The sequence below is a fragment of the Schistocerca cancellata genome, chromosome 4 (genome assembly GCF_023864275.1).
Source record: "Schistocerca cancellata isolate TAMUIC-IGC-003103 chromosome 4, iqSchCanc2.1, whole genome shotgun sequence".
Lineage (NCBI taxonomy): Eukaryota > Metazoa > Arthropoda > Insecta > Orthoptera > Acrididae > Schistocerca > Schistocerca cancellata.
Window position 1 is genome coordinate 551,095,502 of NC_064629.1, and position 19,865 is coordinate 551,115,366.

At 41.6% G+C, this 19,865-nt stretch overlaps 1 protein-coding gene across 1 annotated transcript in view; it reads left to right on the top strand.

The window, feature by feature from the left end:
- Positions 1-19,865, top strand: part of LOC126184558 (nonsense-mediated mRNA decay factor SMG7-like) — a 211,830-nt gene that overhangs the window by 187,083 nt on the left and 4,882 nt on the right. The window contains exon 19 of the mRNA XM_049926985.1: positions 17,537-17,743. Coding sequence (XP_049782942.1) covers positions 17,537-17,743 — 207 coding nt within the window. The remainder of the gene's footprint in view (positions 1-17,536; positions 17,744-19,865) is intronic.

A 19,865-nucleotide genomic window follows, 5' to 3' on the forward strand; every position in this document is an offset into this window, starting at 1 on the left:
CTAACACTTGCAGAAACTGGTTACTAACACAGAAATTTATATTTGATGCCAACAAATTTCTCTTTTTGAGAAATATTTTTCTTGTTATTGGCACTATGCGTATTATAGCCTCTTTACTTTTCTCGTCTGTTATTTTTCTGCCCAAATAGCTAATCTCATTTACTACTTTCATTGTCTCCATTTCCTAATTTAATTCATTCAGTATTATATGATTTAATTCAACTGTACCTAAATCAACATAAGAAAAGTGATTGACACTAGCGCATGACAGGAGTGATGATGCTGGTCCAGACTCATCTGCACACACAAACTGGTTGCAGCAGGAGCAGCTGAATGTTTCCATTCTGGATACATCACATACTGCCCATCGTCATACGGTATTGGATTTCCTTAGCACTGTGATAATTGCCCTCGTTACTTTTCTGCACATGTTTGCAGCTAGTGTAGGACATTATGCCATGTAAAACAAATATGCCATTCACAGAATGTGAACAACAAAAACAAATCAATTGTTATGTTACCAGCAGAAAGTGATGTCTGTAAGTAACTGTGGCAACTGGCACTTGAGATAGCAGAGCGATACGACAGCAGTGAACGATCCAGGTATACATTCCATTACCCTTGTTTTGCTTTGACTGATATTCATCTCATGTCTCTTTCCAAGACACTATCCATTCTATTCAGCTGCTGTGTCTCTGACAGAATTATTACATCATCACCAAACCTCACTGGTTTAATTTCTCCTCCCTGAACTTTAAGCTCCTTCCAAACTTCTCCTTGTTATCTTTACTGTTTGCTGAATGTGGGTATACGGGTTGTTTGGAAATTCCAGTTACAAACATCTATGATGTGTAGAGAGGAGTGAGTGCCCAATATTTTGAAATAGGATCCTATGTCCGGAAATCTACGATTGCTGTTCTACGGTGGTTTCAATTCGGATGTGTAACATGTCCACGTCTGCTTCCACTCAAGGTAACCGGTGCTGCATAATTGATCTTCCTACTAAACATATTGGACCCATTCTTGGAAGCTGAATGTCCATCAGGAAATGTTGTTTCAGCATGATGGTGCTCCACCTCACTTCTCATGTGCACTTCAGAGACATCTCAACTGACTACAAGATGAAAAATGGATAGGCCAACGTGGTGCAAGCGCATGGCCGCTGCTATCACCAAATTTAATTCCTGTGGACTGCTTCTTGTGAGGTCACACGCAATGTTTAATTTATGAGACTCCTGTAGAGACGCAGGAAGATCTGCTGTCATGAGTTCTGGACACTGCAATTGAAACTGAAGAGACTTCAGATGGGATGGAGAGAGTGTAGCAGAACATGCTTTCTAGTTACAGTGTCTGCAACAGTGTTGGTGGTCGCCACATCAAGCCACTATCGTAATGGATCAGTACTGTTCTGTACATATAGTATGCTAGGTTCTTTTTTGTTTTAGGAATAATGTAAACACACAGTGTTTAAGAGTTAATACAAGCTAATGTGCTTAGGTGATAAATGGATGTTTTATTATCTTTCTTTTCGAATTGTTACATGATAATTATACTGCATCACATCTAACTCAGTTCCTCAAGCCGAAGTGGATGAGTTAAACATCTGAATTAAACTGTAGCAGAACAGAAAAGGTGCATTTCTGGACATGGATTCCTATTCAAAATATTATGTACTCATTCCTCTCTACAAGTCCTAGAATTTTGTAACAGGAATTTCTTAACACCCTTTAGAAAAACGTCGGGGACTGGCTACTACCCTTCTCGACTACTGCTTCACTTTAAAGTCCTTCAAATCTGATGATTCCATCTTGTTTGTGCAGTTTGTAAGTTTTGGATGACTGTTTGCTCCCTATATTTTATCCCTGCTACCTTCAGGATTTCAAAGAGTGCATCCCAGTCGACATCGTTAGTAGCTTTCTCTAAACCTACAAATGCTATAAACATAGGTTTGCCTCCTTAAACCCATCTTCTAAGATAAGTCATAGGGCCAGTATTGCCTAACATAGTCTGAAATTAATCCGGAATACAATTTGGGCTTTCCTCAAGGTATTCTTATACCATTTTTTTCCATTCTTCTGTAAATAACTCGTGTCAGTATTTTGCATCCATGACTTAACAAAATGATTGTTCTCTGTTATTCACACCTGCCAACGCCAGCCTTTTTTGGAATTGGAAGTATTACATTATTCTTTTAGGCTGAGGTATTTTGGCTATCTCATATATCTTGTACACCAGATGGAATAGTTTTGTCATGGCTGGCTCTTCTAAGGATCTCAGTAATTATGGAGGAATGTCACCTGCTTCAGGGCCCTTGATTTGACTTAAATCATTCAGTTCTCTGTCACATTCTTCTCACTGTGATATGTCTCATATCTCATCTCCATTTACTTCCTTTTCTCTTTCTATAATATTGCCTTTAGTTCATTTACCTTATAGAGCCTTTCTACATATTTCTTAGACCTTTCAGCTTTCCCTTCTTTGGTTAGTAATTGGTTTGCCATCTGAGCTGTTGATATTCATACAGCTATTCTCTTTCCTCGAAAGGTCTCTTGTATCTTTCCTATTGTCATCCATGCCTTTTAAAGCCTTTTATTTCTACACCTACATCTACATCCACATCCATACTCTATAAGCGACCTGATGGTGTGTGGCGGAGGGTACCTTGAGCACCTCTATCAGTTCTCCCTTCTATTCCAGTCTCGTATTGTTCGTGGAAAGAAGGATTGACGGTATGCTTCTGTGTGGGCTCTAATCTCTCTGATTTTATCCTCATGGTCTCTTCACGAGATATATGTAGGAGGGAGCAATGTACTGCTTGACTCTTCGGTGAAGGTATGTTCTCGAAACTTTAACAAAAGCCCGTACCGAGCTACTGAGCATCTCTCCTGCAGTGTCTTCCACTGGAGTTTATCTATCATCTCCGTAACGCTTTCGCAATTACTAAATGATCCTGTAACAAAGCGCGCTGCTCTCCGTTGGATCTTCTCTCTCTCTTCTATCAACCCTATCTGGTACGCCTTGTGGAAGTCAAGAAACACGGCATCTACCTGTGAACCCGTGTCTATGGCCCTCTGAGTCTCGTGGATGAATAGCGCGAGCGTCTTTTTCTAAACCCATGCTGATTCCTACAAAGTAGATTTCTAGTCTCCAGAAAAGTCATTACACTCTAACATAATACGTGTTCCAAAATTCTACAACTGATCAACGTTATAGATATAGGTCTATAGTTTTGCACATCTGTTCGACGTCCCTTCTTGAAGACGGTGATGACCTGTGCCCTTTTCCAATCCTTTGGAATGCTACGCTCTTCCAGAGACCCACGGTATGCCGCTGCAAGAAGGGGGGCAAGTTCCTTCGCGTACTCTGTGTAAAATCGAACTGGTATCCCATCAGGTCCAGTGGCCTTTTCTTATTTGAGCGATTTTAATTGTTTCTCTATCCCTCTGTCGTCTATTTTGATATCTACGATTTTGTCATCTGTACAACAATCTAGAGAAGGAACTACAGTGCAGTCTTCCTCTGTGAAACAGCTTTGGAAAAAGACATTAAGTATTTCGGCCTTTAGTCTGTCATCCTCTGTTTCAGTACCATTTTGGTCACAGAGTGTCTGGACATTTTGTTTTGATCCACCTACCACTTTGACATAAGATCAAAATTTCTTAGGATTTTCTGCCAAGTCAGTACATAGAACTTTACTTTAGAATTCATTGAACGCCTCTCACATAGCCCTCTTCACACTACATTTCGCTTCGCGTAATTTTTGTTTGTCTGCAAGGCTTTGGCTATGTTTATGTTTGCTGTGAAGTTCCCTTTGCTTCCGCAGCAGTTCTTTAACTCGGTTGTTGTACCACGGTGGCTCTTTTCCATCTCTTACGATCTTGCTTGGCACATACTCATCTAACGCATATTGTACGATGGATTTGAACTTTGTCCACTGGTCCTCAACACTATCTGTACTTGAGACAGTACTTTTGTGTTGAGCCTCAGGTACTCTGTAATTTGCTTTTTGTCACTTTTGCTAAACAGAAAAATCTTCCTACCTTTCTTAATATCTCTATTTACAGCTGAAATCATCGATGCAGTAACCGCTTTATGATCGTTGATTCCCTGTTCTGCGTTAACTGTTTCAAATAGTTCAGGTCTGTTTGTCACCAGAAGGCCTAATATGTTATCGCCACGAGTCGGTTCTCTGTTTAACTGCTCAAGGTAGTTTTCAGATAAAGCACTTAAAAAAATTTCACTGGATTCTTTGTCCCTGCCACCCATTATGAACGTTTGAGTCTCCCAGTCTATATCTGGCAAATTAAAATCTCCACCCAGAACTATAACATGGTGGGGAAATCTACTTGAAATATTTTCCAAATTATCCTTCAGGTGCTCAGCCACAGCAGCTGCTGAGCCAGGGGGCCTATAGAGACATCCAATTACCATGTCTGAGCCTGCTTTAACCGTGACCTTCACCCAAATTATTTCACGTTTCGGATCTCCGTCAATTTCCTTCGATACTATTGCACTTCTTATTGCTATAAACACACCTCCCCCTTCACTACCCAGCCTATCTCTGCGGTATACATTCCAATCTGAGTTTAGGATTTCATTACTGTTTACATCTGGTTTCAGCCCATATTCTGTCCCTAGTACTATATGGGCATTGTGACCGTTTATTAATGAGAGCAGTTCTGGGACCTTTCTATAGAACATCCTGCAGTTTACTATTAGCAATCAAATTGTTTCTACTTAGCCATTTTGAACTTTCTAACTCGTTTTTTAGACATCTATACTTCATATTCCTGCTTCATTTGCTGCATTTTTATATTTTCTCCTTTCATCAATTAAATTCAATACCTTTCCATGATAATCCTCTCATGGACCATGGCATTAGTCTTGTCAGCTTCCACAGCAGTCAGCTGATATAATTAGGATGAAAACAGCTAGAATTTTATGTTCATGTAACCAACCTCACAGTAATTTGTCACATGCACAAAAGGGGGCCCTGAGGGATATCACTGCAGATAAAAACATTATCGCTCTGCAGACAATTGAGAGCTATCATGAAAAAATAAATAATGTTTTGGATCTCACCATTTTTTTTAAAAAATCAGAATGATCTGACTACAAAGATTTTAAAAATCACTAATCGATTGGTGAAAGCATCTTCATTCGCCTCTGATGATAAGAAGCTAGTCTGCAAAACTGAAGCGTACCTGCTTTGGCTCTATGGATTACCCAAGATGCACAAAGCATAGATCCCTTTGAGGCATATTGTGAATGCTATAGGGTCTCCCACCCATGAATTAGCTAGACACCTTGCCTCATTGCTGCAACTTTTTGTTGGTGAAACAGATAATCACATTAAAAATTTATATCATTTCATTGACAAATTAAAGGAAATGCATGTGGGACAAGGTGATAGCCTTGTTTGTTATGATGGTGTGTCATTATTTAGCACGATTCCAGTAAACAAAGCTATCTTATGTATAGATGATATTTTTCCAGCAGATATTGTGGAGTTATTCAGACACTGCCTCACCATGATGTATTTTCAATACAATAATGATATTTTACAGACAGATTGATAGGATGGCTGTGGGGAGTCCTCTTAGTCAAGCTGTTGCCAATTTGTTTATCGAGAACTTTGAACAACAGGCATTGCACACTGCCAGAAAAAGACCAGCCTGGTGGTAATGCTATGTCAATGATACTTTCACAGTATGGACGTGTGGATTCAGGGGGATGGTCTGTTGAGCCGTAGAGTATACAGAAAAGCCACGTGTACTGACCATTACCTGCATAAAGATTCTAACCACCACCCCAGACAAAAAAGAGGGGTGATTAAAACCTTGGTAGGTAAGGTGCACAAAATTTGTGAACTGACTGACTTAGAAGATGAGCTTGAACATCTACAGCTGACATTCAAGAAGAATGGTTATTCTAACAAGGAGATAGATAGAATACTTTGCCCTAGGGAGAGAATCAGGACTGTTGAGGAATATAAAATTACTTGTAGTTGGTACTTCAAAAAGAATTGTTAACACCTGTCTCGACCACATGAGAAATTGCTGCCTAGTAGATACTGCAAATGTGCCATAACAGAACATCTTTACCAAGAGGGTGATCATGAAATAAAATTCACTGAGACGAATGTCATATCGAAAACATAGCATTATCATGTGTGTATTTATATAGAGGTTATTGAGACTTATAAACACCATAATAATTTTAACAGAAAAGAGGAAAGTGTTGAAGCAGACAAAATTTGGATGTCAACATTGCAACATAAGAATGATGATGGATTACTTTCAATCGAGAATGTTGGCGATACCAGCGACAATCTCATAACCGACGTCACATGATAGACTCTGGTGCCCTGTACACTGCCTATATAATCAGCACTCCCTTGAGTTCTCGTTGCAGTTCGCCATTTTACCTCCAAAGATGTCTCCTGCAGTCAGAGAGGAAATGTTACGAGAATGTTTTATACATGGGCCACAGCCTAATAGCCCAGAAGTTTTAAATGATGGATTTATTGACAAATAGCAAACACGGATTCAGAAAATATTGTTCTTGTGAAACACAACTAGCTCATTATTGTCATTAAGTAGTGAGTGCTGTCAACAGTTGACATCCAATTGACTCCATATTTTTACATTTCCAGAAGATTTTTGACACCATTCCTGAGGTAACTTCTAACCAAATTGCATGCCTACAGAATATCAACTCAGTTTTGAGACTGGATTCGTGATATACTGTCAGAAAGGTCAAAGTTCATAGTAATTTACAGAAAGTCATTGAGTGAAACAGAAGTAATATCTGGTTTTCCGCAATGAAATGTTATAGGTGCTCTGCTGTTACTGATCAACATAAAAGATGTAGGAGGCAATCTGATCAGCCCTCTTAGATTGTTTACAAAACATTAAAAGACAGCCTCAGATGATCAAAATGGTTTAGAGAAGATATCTGCGTGGTGCAAAAAAGTAGCAATTGTCTCTAAATAATGAAAATGGTGAAGTCATCTACATGAGTATTTAAAGGAATCCACTAAGTTTCGGTTACACAATAAATCACACAAATCTAGAAGTTTTAAAGTTAACTAAGTACTTAGGGATTATAGTTATTCATAACTTAAATTGGAATGATCACATAGATAATTTTGTGTGGAATGCAAACCAAAGACTGCAATTTATTGGCAGACACTTACAGAATGTAACAGATCTACTAAAGGGATTGCTTACAATACATTTGTCAACCATCTTCTGGAGTACTGTTGTGTGGTGTGGGATCCACGTCAGATAGGATTGATGGAGGAATCGAAAAAGTTCAAAGAAGGGCTCATTTTGTATTATCACGAAACAGGGGAGGGTGTGCCACAGATATGATACATTAATTGAGGTGGCAGTCATTAAAACAAAGCCTCTTTTTTAAAATAAATAAATAAATAAGAGAATTCAGAGCTCGCATGGAAAGATTTAAGTGTTCGTTTTAATATATGTATAAGGCACACACATTCTTTACATATATATGTGCCATACAAACACAAAAGGAAAAAAATCTGTGCGCAAACCACAACTAAGGTATCACCTATTTGGAAATGTATTACAATCCAAATACCTGATAGGTGCAATGAACGGCTTGAAAATTCTATGTTAAGTCACAAAAAATAAGTATCTAATAATACATTAATGTAATGAAATTAAAATGCATAAGTCCTCATTCATTCCTGTAACAAAGTACAAGAAGTCAAAACCAACCAAAAGCCTGAAGTAGTTCAGTACATAAGCCCTCCTTGACTCCTGTATTGAAGAGAGAGATGTCTTAAATCAGTATAATAGTTAGAAGTGTATGCAAAATAACAGTCAGTTGCCAGAAAACAAAACAACATAAAGATATTCGTAATGTAATGTATATAACAATTAAATTACTAATGTATAAAACGCAAAAAGGGGGGGGGGGGGAGGGAGGAGAGATGTGCACAGGCAACCACTACTAAAAATAATACTGAGAGTGATTGTGATTATATGCACAATATACCAAGGTAATTTTTAAGCCTTCTGTATAATTGTGTGAATAGAATGTCCCTTAATACAGATGTAGGAGGTCATATCAGTTGTGTGTGCCATCCAGAGATTGAGCTGTACATAATTTGCCCCTTCCTTGAAGTAAGAATAGCATGTAAGTACAAAGGGCACGGAGGGGGTTATAACATAGCTGTAAAATAATAAATGTTACAAAGTACCAAACAACAGTTGCCGAAGACTAACAGATACCTTATACCTATATCTTATACACTATTTATTACGCAGCTGTCTCCCCCCACCACACACACACACACACACACACACACACACACACACACACACACTCTCTCACTCACTCACTCTAGCCCTTTGTGCTAACATGTTATTTTTACTGAAGTAAGTTATTTTCTACAAGTATGAATTTGTGTGTGGCTAGATATCTAGTTGACACATACAACTGATATGACCTCCAGCATTAGTACTTGACTTTCTGTTCACACATTTGTACAATCATCCATGTTGCTCACATCTCATTTTTGAGTACGTGCCTGGCCACCATGGGGCCCCAGCCATTGCAGCACTACTTCCTTTTCCATACTGCAAGTCTATCTTTCTATTGTGCTTTTCTCCTCCCTATTTTCCATTGGATGGCCTTCTTGGTGCTGATTGTGCTTCTTTTTTTTTTTTTTTCCCATTATTAATTATATGGTCACTTGTTTGGTTTAACTTGATACTTCCTTTTTAAATTTTACAGAAGTGTGGATCATGCAGGGAAGGTCACCCAGCCCAGCATATATTCCAACGTTGTGCATTTCTCTCTTCGAACCCTTCTTTCTTGTAACAGTACTATGCACAAAACCCAGCATGGTAGCAATTCTGTTAGGGGGTGGGGGTGGTGGGTTATCTGCATGGTGGTTGACCCCTGACTGTTGGTGCCTCAGCTGGAAACTCCCCACGTAAGCCAAGGAGTATGTGGCTGGAGCATGGGGACGCTGGGCAACAGTGTAATGGCCAGATATCCATTGCTGTGGATGGGTGATGTCCATGGGGAGAGTTTCCACTCGGAGTGGGTAGCACCGTGGCAAAAGATTTGGTCATAAGCGAATTAAACTTCCTTCTGCTGGTGGTCACATGGCCCCACCAGTCTCTTCTGAATTTAAGCTGTATTACAATGCGGAGGGGTAGGACTCCAAAATATTACCTTCCCTTTTCTGGCTAAGCCATGAGAGGAACATAGAGCTCAGAGGCAAAGTGAGAAATACTCCCCCTTCCCCCAACACTTGGTTTGTTCTAGGACGGACGAGGATTCCTCTTTTTTTTTACAAAGCCATTGTTCTTTGTTGAACATACCAAGGACAGGTTTGGGCAAGTGGCAGCAATTTCAAAAATTAAAAGTGGCTCAGTTCTGCTTGTTACAAGCTGAGTGATATTCTGTCACTATACCTCCCCCCCCCCCCCCCCCCCCCCAAATAAAATTTGAATATTGCACTGGGTATCATTTTCAACTGAGATGTGCATTAGGTCCATAATGTCCAGCGGAGACCAAAAGACAACAGAGTGAGTACTGGTGTCTTCATCTTGGCCTTTGAAGGTGACTCATTGCCTGAGAAGGTCAAGGTGATGGTTTATTGCTGTGATGTCAAGCTGTATATTCCTCCACCAATGCGGCACTACAAATGCATGCGATTTGGACACTTGTGTTCGCGTTGCAACACCAGTGCCATCTGTAGGGATTCTGGCTGTCAGTTGCACACACACTCCTTGTGCCCCCCCCCCCCCCCAAAAAAAAAAAATCTATGTCAACTTTGGGGAGCACCATTCCTCCTGTTCACCAGACTGCATCATTTTCAAATGTGAAAAGAAAAATCAAGCAATACAAGACACTTGACAGCCTCACAGGTCACTATGCTAAGAAGAAATATGTTCACCTACATCTTACAGATATGATACTGGTGTGTGATTCTGCTATGACGATGTCATCCACTTTAGTGACTGTGCCATCGCCCTTCGTGTCTTCTACATCTAGCCCTCGGGGCTGTCTGACAACACCAACTTCCGTGGTGGTCGGGGGTCCACATCCTGCTACTTTGCCCATATCCCCTTTGGGAGCACCGACTCCCTATCCACTAGGGACATCAGTCCCCAACCCCTGGCTGGAGAACAACACTCTCCTCCAGCAACCCTTAACATGAAGGGTTCCCTCGGGATGTTCCTTCAACAGGAGTCTCCTGTCCTGCAACTAGGTGCCAGTCGGTTGCTGAAGGAGCCACAGTTTACATTTTGTAGGGCTTTGTATTCCTCATCTGCCCCATAATTTAGGTCATACAAGCCCTCGCAGAAGTCTAAATCGCCTAAGAACAAGAAGTAGTAGCCTTCCAAAAAGAGGGAAATTCTTATGGCCTCCATGCTGCTGTTCTGCCTCCATTCCATCTCTGTATCCAAGGCAGCATTCTTGATGCTTCCTATAGCCCTGGACTCCCACCCCTCCATGCACCCTGATTCAGAACAAATGTGTATTGATGGTGTATCTTTACAACCAGTGACAGCAGGTGGCACTGAGGCATAACCTGCCTCCTTGGTCCCTTTATGCCCCCAACCCCCTCCCCCAAGATATTGATAGCATGATCCTCTAGTGAAATTGCAACAGCTTTTTCCCTGTCACTTGGCTAAGTTACATCATCTTTTGTGCACTTCCCTTGTTTTTTTTTTCATCGACCTCTTGGAAACTTGTTTTCCAGCAATGTGGACCACTACCCTCTGCGGCTATCGGGGTTATTTTAAGAACGCTATCGGGGTTATTTTAAGAACCACACTGACTATAAAAGAGCATCTGATGGTGTTTGCACTTGCATTCTGGACTCTATCCACAGTAAACATGTCCCACTCAACACGACTATGGAGTCTGTGGCTGTTTGTGTGAAGACATCTCTGGAATTTATCATCTGTTATGTGTATCTCCTTCCTGTTGATGAAGGGTCCCAAAACACATTGACTGCACCATTTTCTGAGGTCCCTCCCCCCCCCCCCCCCCCCCCCACCCACCCCTCCTAATATTGGGTGACTTCAGTGCCTGCAGCCCTTTCTGAGGTGGAACTAAGACAACTGGCCACAGTAAAGCTGTCAAAAACTTGCTCGCAGAGCTCGATCTTTGCCTATTGAATACTGGTATTCTCATACTCAGGTCTTCCGTCCATCTATTGGAGAGGCCATGATAACCAGTGCGACAGTGATCATTTTCCGGTCGTTTTGACTCTGCCTTGGCATCAGTTGCCTGGATGTCCACCCAGATGGGGTCCCTCCCAAGCTGATTACGATACTTTCACTACTGCCATCGCCCTTCACATATTGCCACATGGAGGTATCAATGAGGTTGTCCAAAGTACGATTGAAGCCATTCGATTGGCAGCTGACTTGGCAGTCCTGTACCTTGGTGGACTCCCAAAATCTCCATGGCCATTAGAGATCGCAGGCTGGCTCTCCAACGTCGTAAGCGAGATCTTTTGATGGAGCACCTCATTGCCTTTAAATGGTGCGGTGCCTTGTAAAACGACAGAAACGAGAATGCTGGGAGCAGGGCATTGTTACCATTGGATCACATACCACTCCACAGGTTTGGGTGAAGATTTGACATATCTGTGGACACCATTACCCACAGGTGTAGCTGGTATCTCTATGAATGGTGATGTATACATTGATCCAGATACTCTTGCCAAACATTTTGCTCTTCATTATGCTTGAACTTCTGCATCTGAGAATTATCAGCCTGCATTTTGTGTCCTCAAACAGTGGGTAGAGAGAATTCCTTTTACTGCACATCACCTGGAACCTTGTAATGATCCATTCAGTGAGTGGGAATTCCTCAGTGCCCTATCCCTTTGCCCTGACTTTTGCATCTACTGTTGCTCCTCAACTGTGGGTGTTGAACACTGACTGCAGGGTGCCATATGAAAGATGCAGTCCTTGGTCCTCATGTTCAGCTTCCAGTTTTCCACTGCCAAGACTTGAGTCATATACTTCTGTCATCATCGTACTGTCCATCCCCAACCTGAACTCTGCCTCGAGGACCAAGTGCTCAATGTGGTGGAGTTATATAGTTTTTTGGGATTGTTCTTCGATCCCCAGTTGATGTGGTTTCCCCATCTTCACCACATTAACCAAATGTGCTAGTCACATCTTAATACTTTTGCTGTCTCAATAACACCAGCTGGGATGCAGACCACTGTACACTTCTGCACCTCTACAAAGCTCTAATCCTATCACGTCTTGATTGTGGGAGCCTGACGTATGGCTTAGCATCACCCTCAGCATTATGGATTCTGGACCCAAATACACCATTTTGGTGTCCGACTTGTGACAGGTGGCTTTCGGACCAGCCCTGTGAACAGTGTACTCGTGGAGTGTACTCCTACAGATCAGTTGCCAACAACTGCTGCTCAGCTATGCAATACACATACACTGCTCCCCTGAGCATCCAAACTACCATGTTGTTTTTCCTGGTAGGGAGAGCTACCTCCCATAACAGAGGCCAGAGTCTGGAGTCATGATCAAAATTCACATACGGAGGCTCTGCTCTGAAGCCCATCTATCTCCTGTCACCTCATGTCATGGAGAACAAGGAGAAATCACATGCACACCCGTGGTGTGTATCCTGGTCTCAGATCTGCCTTGACCTCTTCTTTGGAATGAAAGACTCAGTAGAGCTATGGGTTTTCACCACCTGTCCTGGGACGTCCTTGATACATTTCCAGGCTCAGACATGGTATACACTGATGACTCCACAGACAATCCAGTTTTGCCTACACACATGCAAGATGTAGTGACTATGCTCTCTGCCAGATGGATGCAGTGTAATCACTGCAGAATTAGTGACCATTGCTTGAGCCCTCAACTGCCTTCGTTCTTGCAGTGGCAAGTCATTCTTAATCAGCAATGACTCCTGGAATATTCAGTCTCTCAATCAGTGTTTTCCATGACACCATTGGTTGTAACTACCCAGGATCTCCTGTGTGACCTCCACTACACTGGACAGTCATTTGTCTCAGGGGGGAGCCTTGGTCACATTGGGATCCCAGAAAATTAAGATGCTGACTGGTTGGCCAAGTTGGCTACCAAGATACCAACTTTGGAAATGGGGGTGTCAGGATAATTGTTGGAGGCTTGGAATATGGGGTGGTGTCCCTGGTTTCTTCGAATAAACTGCGAACCATAAAGGAGACCGCAACTGTGTGGCAGTCTTCCCTTTGTGGTTCTGGCAGGGAATCTGCTGCCTTCTGATAGCTTCGCATTGGTCACAGTTGGCTAACCCAGGGCCACATCCTCCAAAGTGAGGATCCACCCATCTGCCAGTGTGGTGCCTGTCTCACTGTGGCTCACATCCTATTGGACTGCCCTAATTTGGCCACCTTACAGCAAAACCTTAAACTTGCTGACATGCTACATCTGGTGGTAGCAGACAACACCAAAGCAGCTGATTTGGTTTTATATTTTACCCATGACAGTGATTTTTACACATCTGTATGACGTTGGACACATTAGCTTTGTCGGCCAATTAAGGGGTTGGAGGTCCCCCCCCCCCCCCCCCCCCCAGCCCCCATTGCTTGTTCAGACCTGGGGTCCCCATGGCTGCCCTGGCTTGGTGGTCCAGTCTGGCTTCTGTCCTTCCCACCTTTTTTATTCTTGTTATTCTTTGGCATCTGTCGTTGGCTGATAGACACATCGTCAATGTTCTCTTTATCTTCTGCCTGTAGCTAGTTTTCTTGTAGTGTGGAGTGTGCGTCCCCAGTCACATGTGTCCCAGGAGCCTCCAGCTGCTTTGTTGGCAGGTATATCCCTACGTTCATCATGGCCATTTTCACTGATTTACTTTTATACCAACTTACAACTTAGTATTAGGGGTAGGAATGGTTCTCTCTTAACTATGCACATGTAATGTCTTTGTCAGTATGATCTTTGGCTTATCTTTGTGACGTGTTGGATCATACTTGTATGCTGGACTGCCAGTGTTTTGGGTGCTGTTGGTCAAGCTATTGCTTTGGTACTATAACTCTAAATCAAATGTATTCACATTTTGACCATGACCATTTTATCCTTCATACATGAAGGCATGCATGTCATGTTACCATTGTAAATTTTTTCTTAAGTATCTGAAGTTTAACTGGATACTTTTGTTGGATCTTGTATCCTCTGTTCGTGTTTCATTACTTTTTCTTCTGGTTTGCCATTTGTAGGGTCTGGGTAGCATGAGGATGATAAGTGACCGAAACTGGCTGTAAAAAAATTGACTTACAAGGATGAAGTGCATCTGCTGTTCTGAAATACTCTGGTATCCAAAATTAAAGCAACAAACTGAAATTTTGCAAGGTTGTGTTTATTTTGCCAAAAAAGTTATGAACAGGAGGTTGCCAAGTAGAAACAATGTAAAGAATACAGAAAGTAAACGATTACAACATGCATAATGGATTGCAACATGCATAATGGTAGACGAAAATGTCTTCCAACTTAACGGATTTGCACACGCATTCCAACAACTTGTTAATGTGCTCAATATAGGGTGTGACGACCTTTGGCAGCAATACAGGCTTGACAGTGATGAGGCGTGCTGTAAATTATGTCATCAATCTCATGTTGGTGCCGTAACACCCGTTCTTTCAGCAGAGCTGCTCACAAGTCTTGAAGAGTGTATGGCAGATACTGACATGATGCAACCCATCTCCCAAGTACATCCCAGCCATGCTTTATGGGATTCAAATCAGGAGAGCGAGCAGGCCACGCCACATGTGCAGTATCTTCCATTTCCAAGAAAACTTCAACCACCCATGCTCCATGAGGTCGAGTATTATCTTCCATCATTACGAAGTGTGGTCTCACAGTATCTTGCAATAACTGCACTTGAGGTCCCAAGATCTCGTCACAATACCTGACAGCAGTTAAACCTTGACAATTTCACCCGTACAATTTCATGAAGAGGTGTTACAGTGGTCAATATAATATTTGCCCTCAGCATTAGGGATCCTCCTTGATATCAGTCTCTTTCCACAATGTTTGGGTGCCAAAATCGGATTCTAGTTCCCTCCAGATGTGAATCCATTGAGAATCACTATCCAGACCAAATTGGGACTCATCTTTGAAAAGAACATTGATCCACTGTTCGACTGTTCAGATGGCATGTTGACAACTCCACACTAGACATTCCCTTCTGTGAAGACGCATCAGATTTACACATACAGAAGTTCTCTGACAATAAAGGTCACTCTGTCGAAGCCTTCTGTAAACTGTTTGCCTCGATACAAAACATCCAGTGGATGCTACGAGATCAGATGCCAGTTGCTGTGCAGTTCTAAGGCGCTACTGTCATGCTCGTACAGCCAAATAATGGTCATCTCTTGCTGATGTCACATGTCGGCCATACCCTGGTTTTCAGGATATAGTTTTGGTCCCTCTAAACTGTCACCGCATCCGAGGAACAACAGAACAATTCACATTAAGTCATCGGGCCTTATCAGTTTGCAACTGCCCTGCTCCCATTATTCCTATGGCCCTCCACCACATAAAGTCTCGTAGGCATCTTCTCTGTGCCATACTACACTGTCTGTGACTGTGTACACAGTGATTGTGGATGTAGGACTACCCGGCAGACGCTACCCTGTTTGATAGGAGCCCTGACTTCATTACCATGGTTGTCCGTTGACCAGAATCTTCCATGCAGAACACGATCATACCGACATCTGTTGACAGCTTGTATGATTATGTTATGAATTAAAGACAGGATGGAGAAATAGTGCTTAGTTGCTTTAGTTTTGGACACTAGTGTAGTTCACCAGGGGTGTTAGATTAGACTCTGATAATTTTCACAAAACCAAATGTGATAAGTCTGTGTCACAACTAGGGGCGCTTGTTCTTAAGGGTCAGAAATTTTGTGATATAGTTTTATTCTGTGTATTTTTTTTAGTATGGTATCAAACGATTTGAGTATGATTTTATTTAGGTGTAGCAAGAGTTATAGAGACCAGAAGTAATTGGGGCCCAGTTTCCACTGCTATGTTGCAGAGAGAAACAATGTTAACTCTGAACTGCCAGTAGTCAGGTCAAGTCTTGCCACTACTACTCACTCTCACCTTCCCTCAGCATATCCTTCCACAGCGATGAATCAGATTTCCTGTCCCCACCCAATTCAGCAAATGCTGAGGGCCAGTGTTAGGTGACCCATACTCCCTCCTCTATGCAATATATAGTTGTGTGAAAAGTTGTGGTTAACAGTGAGTGAGCAGAAACAAAAGTTTTTATTTCTATTGTGTGTTATTTCATGGTGAAGGACTTTGGACAACAGTTGGCTGTAAGGATGTAAACCATTTAAGTGACTGAATTAAGAATAATGAGGAAAGTGCTTGTAAAAACAAAATGTTTAATACCGTTATCATTGCTGCATAGATTCATTCAGGGTATAAAATGTCAGTGCAAAACCATAATGAATTAGTTACAGAGAACACACTCATTAAGCATAGTAGTAGTGTGTGTAACATTTTGTGTAACTGGTGAGTTAGTGCTAAGTGCTTCTGTTGAATTCTCTATTATAGCTGTGTTAATGAACTATACTTATCAATAGGTGAATGTTTTTTCTTGTGTGTGTTTTAAGATACTTTATCATCTGATTCCATCACATGTGAATCTGTAGTCACAATTATACTGTAAGGATGCTAATTAGAATCCAAATTATGTTGCAGATTTCAAATATATGGTCTATAGCTCCAAAAATAACTTCACACACACTGAAGAAGGGCATTTCATTCTGTCTAGGTAGAGTTCTTGAAAGTATGATCAATGCCTTCTAGAGAGATTCACCTTCCATTGGAATGTTATAATAAGAATAAAAACTTAAGTTGTGTAATATTTCTCAAATTTACAGACAGTGGACATATATAATCATGTGACTAATAATATGTTTGCAAGTCATGATACTAATTAGTATAAAATAATCACCCATTCGGTTTTGGCACATTATTACCATTGACAGGTGTAGAGTATTCACGAAAATGTTTTATCAAAAGCTATAGAAAATATTTCTCTGTACTTCAACATAAAAAACAACAAACTCAATCTTACCAAATTATAAGTACCTTTCATTGTAGAATGAGTTTACATGTCGTGCAATTAAATGCATTGACATTTTGCTAAAGTTGGGTTTATTAGTGTTGAAATTTGTGTTTACAGAACTAGTGTCTATAGCTTTTCATGAAACATTTATATGAAAACTCTTATCTATTTTTGGCATAGATCATGTGGCATAGAGTCTGTCTCTTGGGCTACATGTTTTATTCATTGGATAGTGGTACTTTCATGCATTTTATGTATAGCTCCAGGTTGTCTCTGTCTACAGGTATAAATTATAATCATTAACTCATTCCATTCTGAGTTGAAGATTAAATGTCAATTCTAACTGTTCCTGTTGTAAAGACAGTGAAAATACTAAACAAAATAAAAGTTTTAAGGATTATGGTGTTAATGAATTGTTCCATCTGTTGCAGGTAACAGCATGTAATATAGGTAGCTATGCTCCTGGTGGTTCATTATTCCCCATGCCTACCCGTCATTCTGGACCTGGTGGGGACAACACGTATAGCCTGTTTAGTTCAACACAGTGGGCCACTCCATCAACAACTCAGTCATCGCAGCAGGGAATGAGCTTTGGTGGCCTGATGAGTGCTAGTGGATCAGGTGGACTTGGAACTCAGGTGTGTGACCCTTTTTTTCCACTTACTGTTTTGAGGAGGGGCAGCAAGATTAGAAAAATGTTATCTCATGGCAGTGGCTGAAAAAGTAAAATGAAATTTGCATCACAAGTGAATTATCAGTCACAAAATGGATGAATGAAGTGGGCAAGAGGAGGCATGGAGATTCTTCGTGGTTTGCGCAAGTTGATTCCCAGAGAGTCAATACTGAGTGCAGTTGTGAATCAGTAATTGAAGATTGATAATAGTAGGATAAGAAGATAGAGATGTAATGTGTTGCATAAGTTTCCAGTCCAAATTTACTACATCAGTTTGTAGATCTTAGCATGTACCATAGAATTTATGTCTTGATATGTAAATGAAGGTAGCCTTCTGCCTAGAGGTTTTTTAATGACACACACACACACACACACACACACACACACACACACACACACACGCACGCACACACATATACCCATGACTACTATCTCCAGCTAGAATGAAATGGTGTAGTGTCTAACGGAAGCAGGAATCCAGAGTTGGGTGGGGAGAGAAAGGGATAGTAGGATATGGGTGGGGGCAGAGAAGTCAACATTGCCTGGCAGAGCATGCAGGGAATAGATGATGGCAGGACAAGGCTGGCTGTGGGGGAGGTAGGATGTTAACCTTCTCTCTGATGGCTCCAGCCACACCTTTGTCCACATTAAACAAACACACCAACAGCACCTGCATATTGACAATTTCCATCCCTTCCATGCCATAAAATCCCTTCCCTACAGCTTGGCTACCCTGGGACAGCATATTTGCAGTGACGAGATCTCCCTCGTCCAGTATGCTGAAGGTATCGCAAAGGCTTTCACAGACAGGCACTATCCCCCAGACCTAGTCTGCAAACAGATTTCCCATGCCATGTCACTACACACTCTCACTCCACTCTCAAGAACCAGCTACAAAGAAGTGTCCCTACCCCCCCCCCCCCCCCACCATACCCTGAAATGAAGGACATCCTACCAAAGATCCTTCCCACTCTTCCGAAACCGGTGTTCCATCACCCTCCCAACCTCCACAGCATCCTGGTCCATCCCTGTGCCACTCCCAGTCCCAGCCTCTTGCCATAGACATAATATTCCAGTGGAAGACCCAGGTGCAAGACCTGCAGTATCCACCTACCCAGCGATTCCTATTTCAGTTATGCCACAGGCTTGTCGTATCCAATCAGAGGCCAGGCCAACTATGAAAGCAGCCATGACATACAACAGCTCAGCTGCAGTCATCATACAGCTTTGTATGTTGGTATGACTACCAACCAGCTGTCCACCAGGATGAATGGCCATTGTCAAACTGTGGCCAAGAACAAAGTGGACCACCCTGTGGCACAACTTGCAGCCAATTGTAACATGGTTGATTTCAGTGACTGCTTCACAACCCAGCCCATCTGGGCCCTCCCCTCGCCAGCCTTCCAGAACTGTGAAGATGGGAGTTATCCTTAAATCACATTCTCTACTCCCAAAAACAGCAAAATGTTTTGACAATCAATATTATAGGTGATAGCTTTGCTTTTCTTGTGGTCATACTGTTTGTATATTAATTTAAACCATGAACTTTTCCTAGTTGTGTGTTCGCACTACTTAACAGTAATGTTACTATGGGCTGACTACACCGCATGTCCTATGCTCTGAAAATCTGCTGTCATTGGCTGGCAAGATCACTTGACATAAGCTATGATTGTCTAATAAAAGCGCGTTGCAATTTTGATTTCAGTGCTTTGGAGGCTACTATGCTGTTAAGTACAGAAATTCGTGTTTATACTTTCGTAATACAAAAGTACGCACTGTAAATGTTGCCGAGCGTCAAAGTTCTTTCCAAAATGCATTGTTTTTTACTGGAATGAGTTTTACAGCTAGGAGGGAACGTATATAGTCACTTAAGATGGAAAAAAATGTTCTTTCACCTGGGAAAAAGTTTATTTTCGCTCAAGTAAAAGTGTATTTTTAACCAGGAAATCCAGGACCTAAGACAGCTGCCCAGATTCTCCCAAATCATTTATATAGATAAGGAACAGCAAAGGGCCTATAACACTACCTTCGGGAATGCCAGAAATCACTTTTGTTTTATTCAATGACTTTCTGTCAATTACTACAAA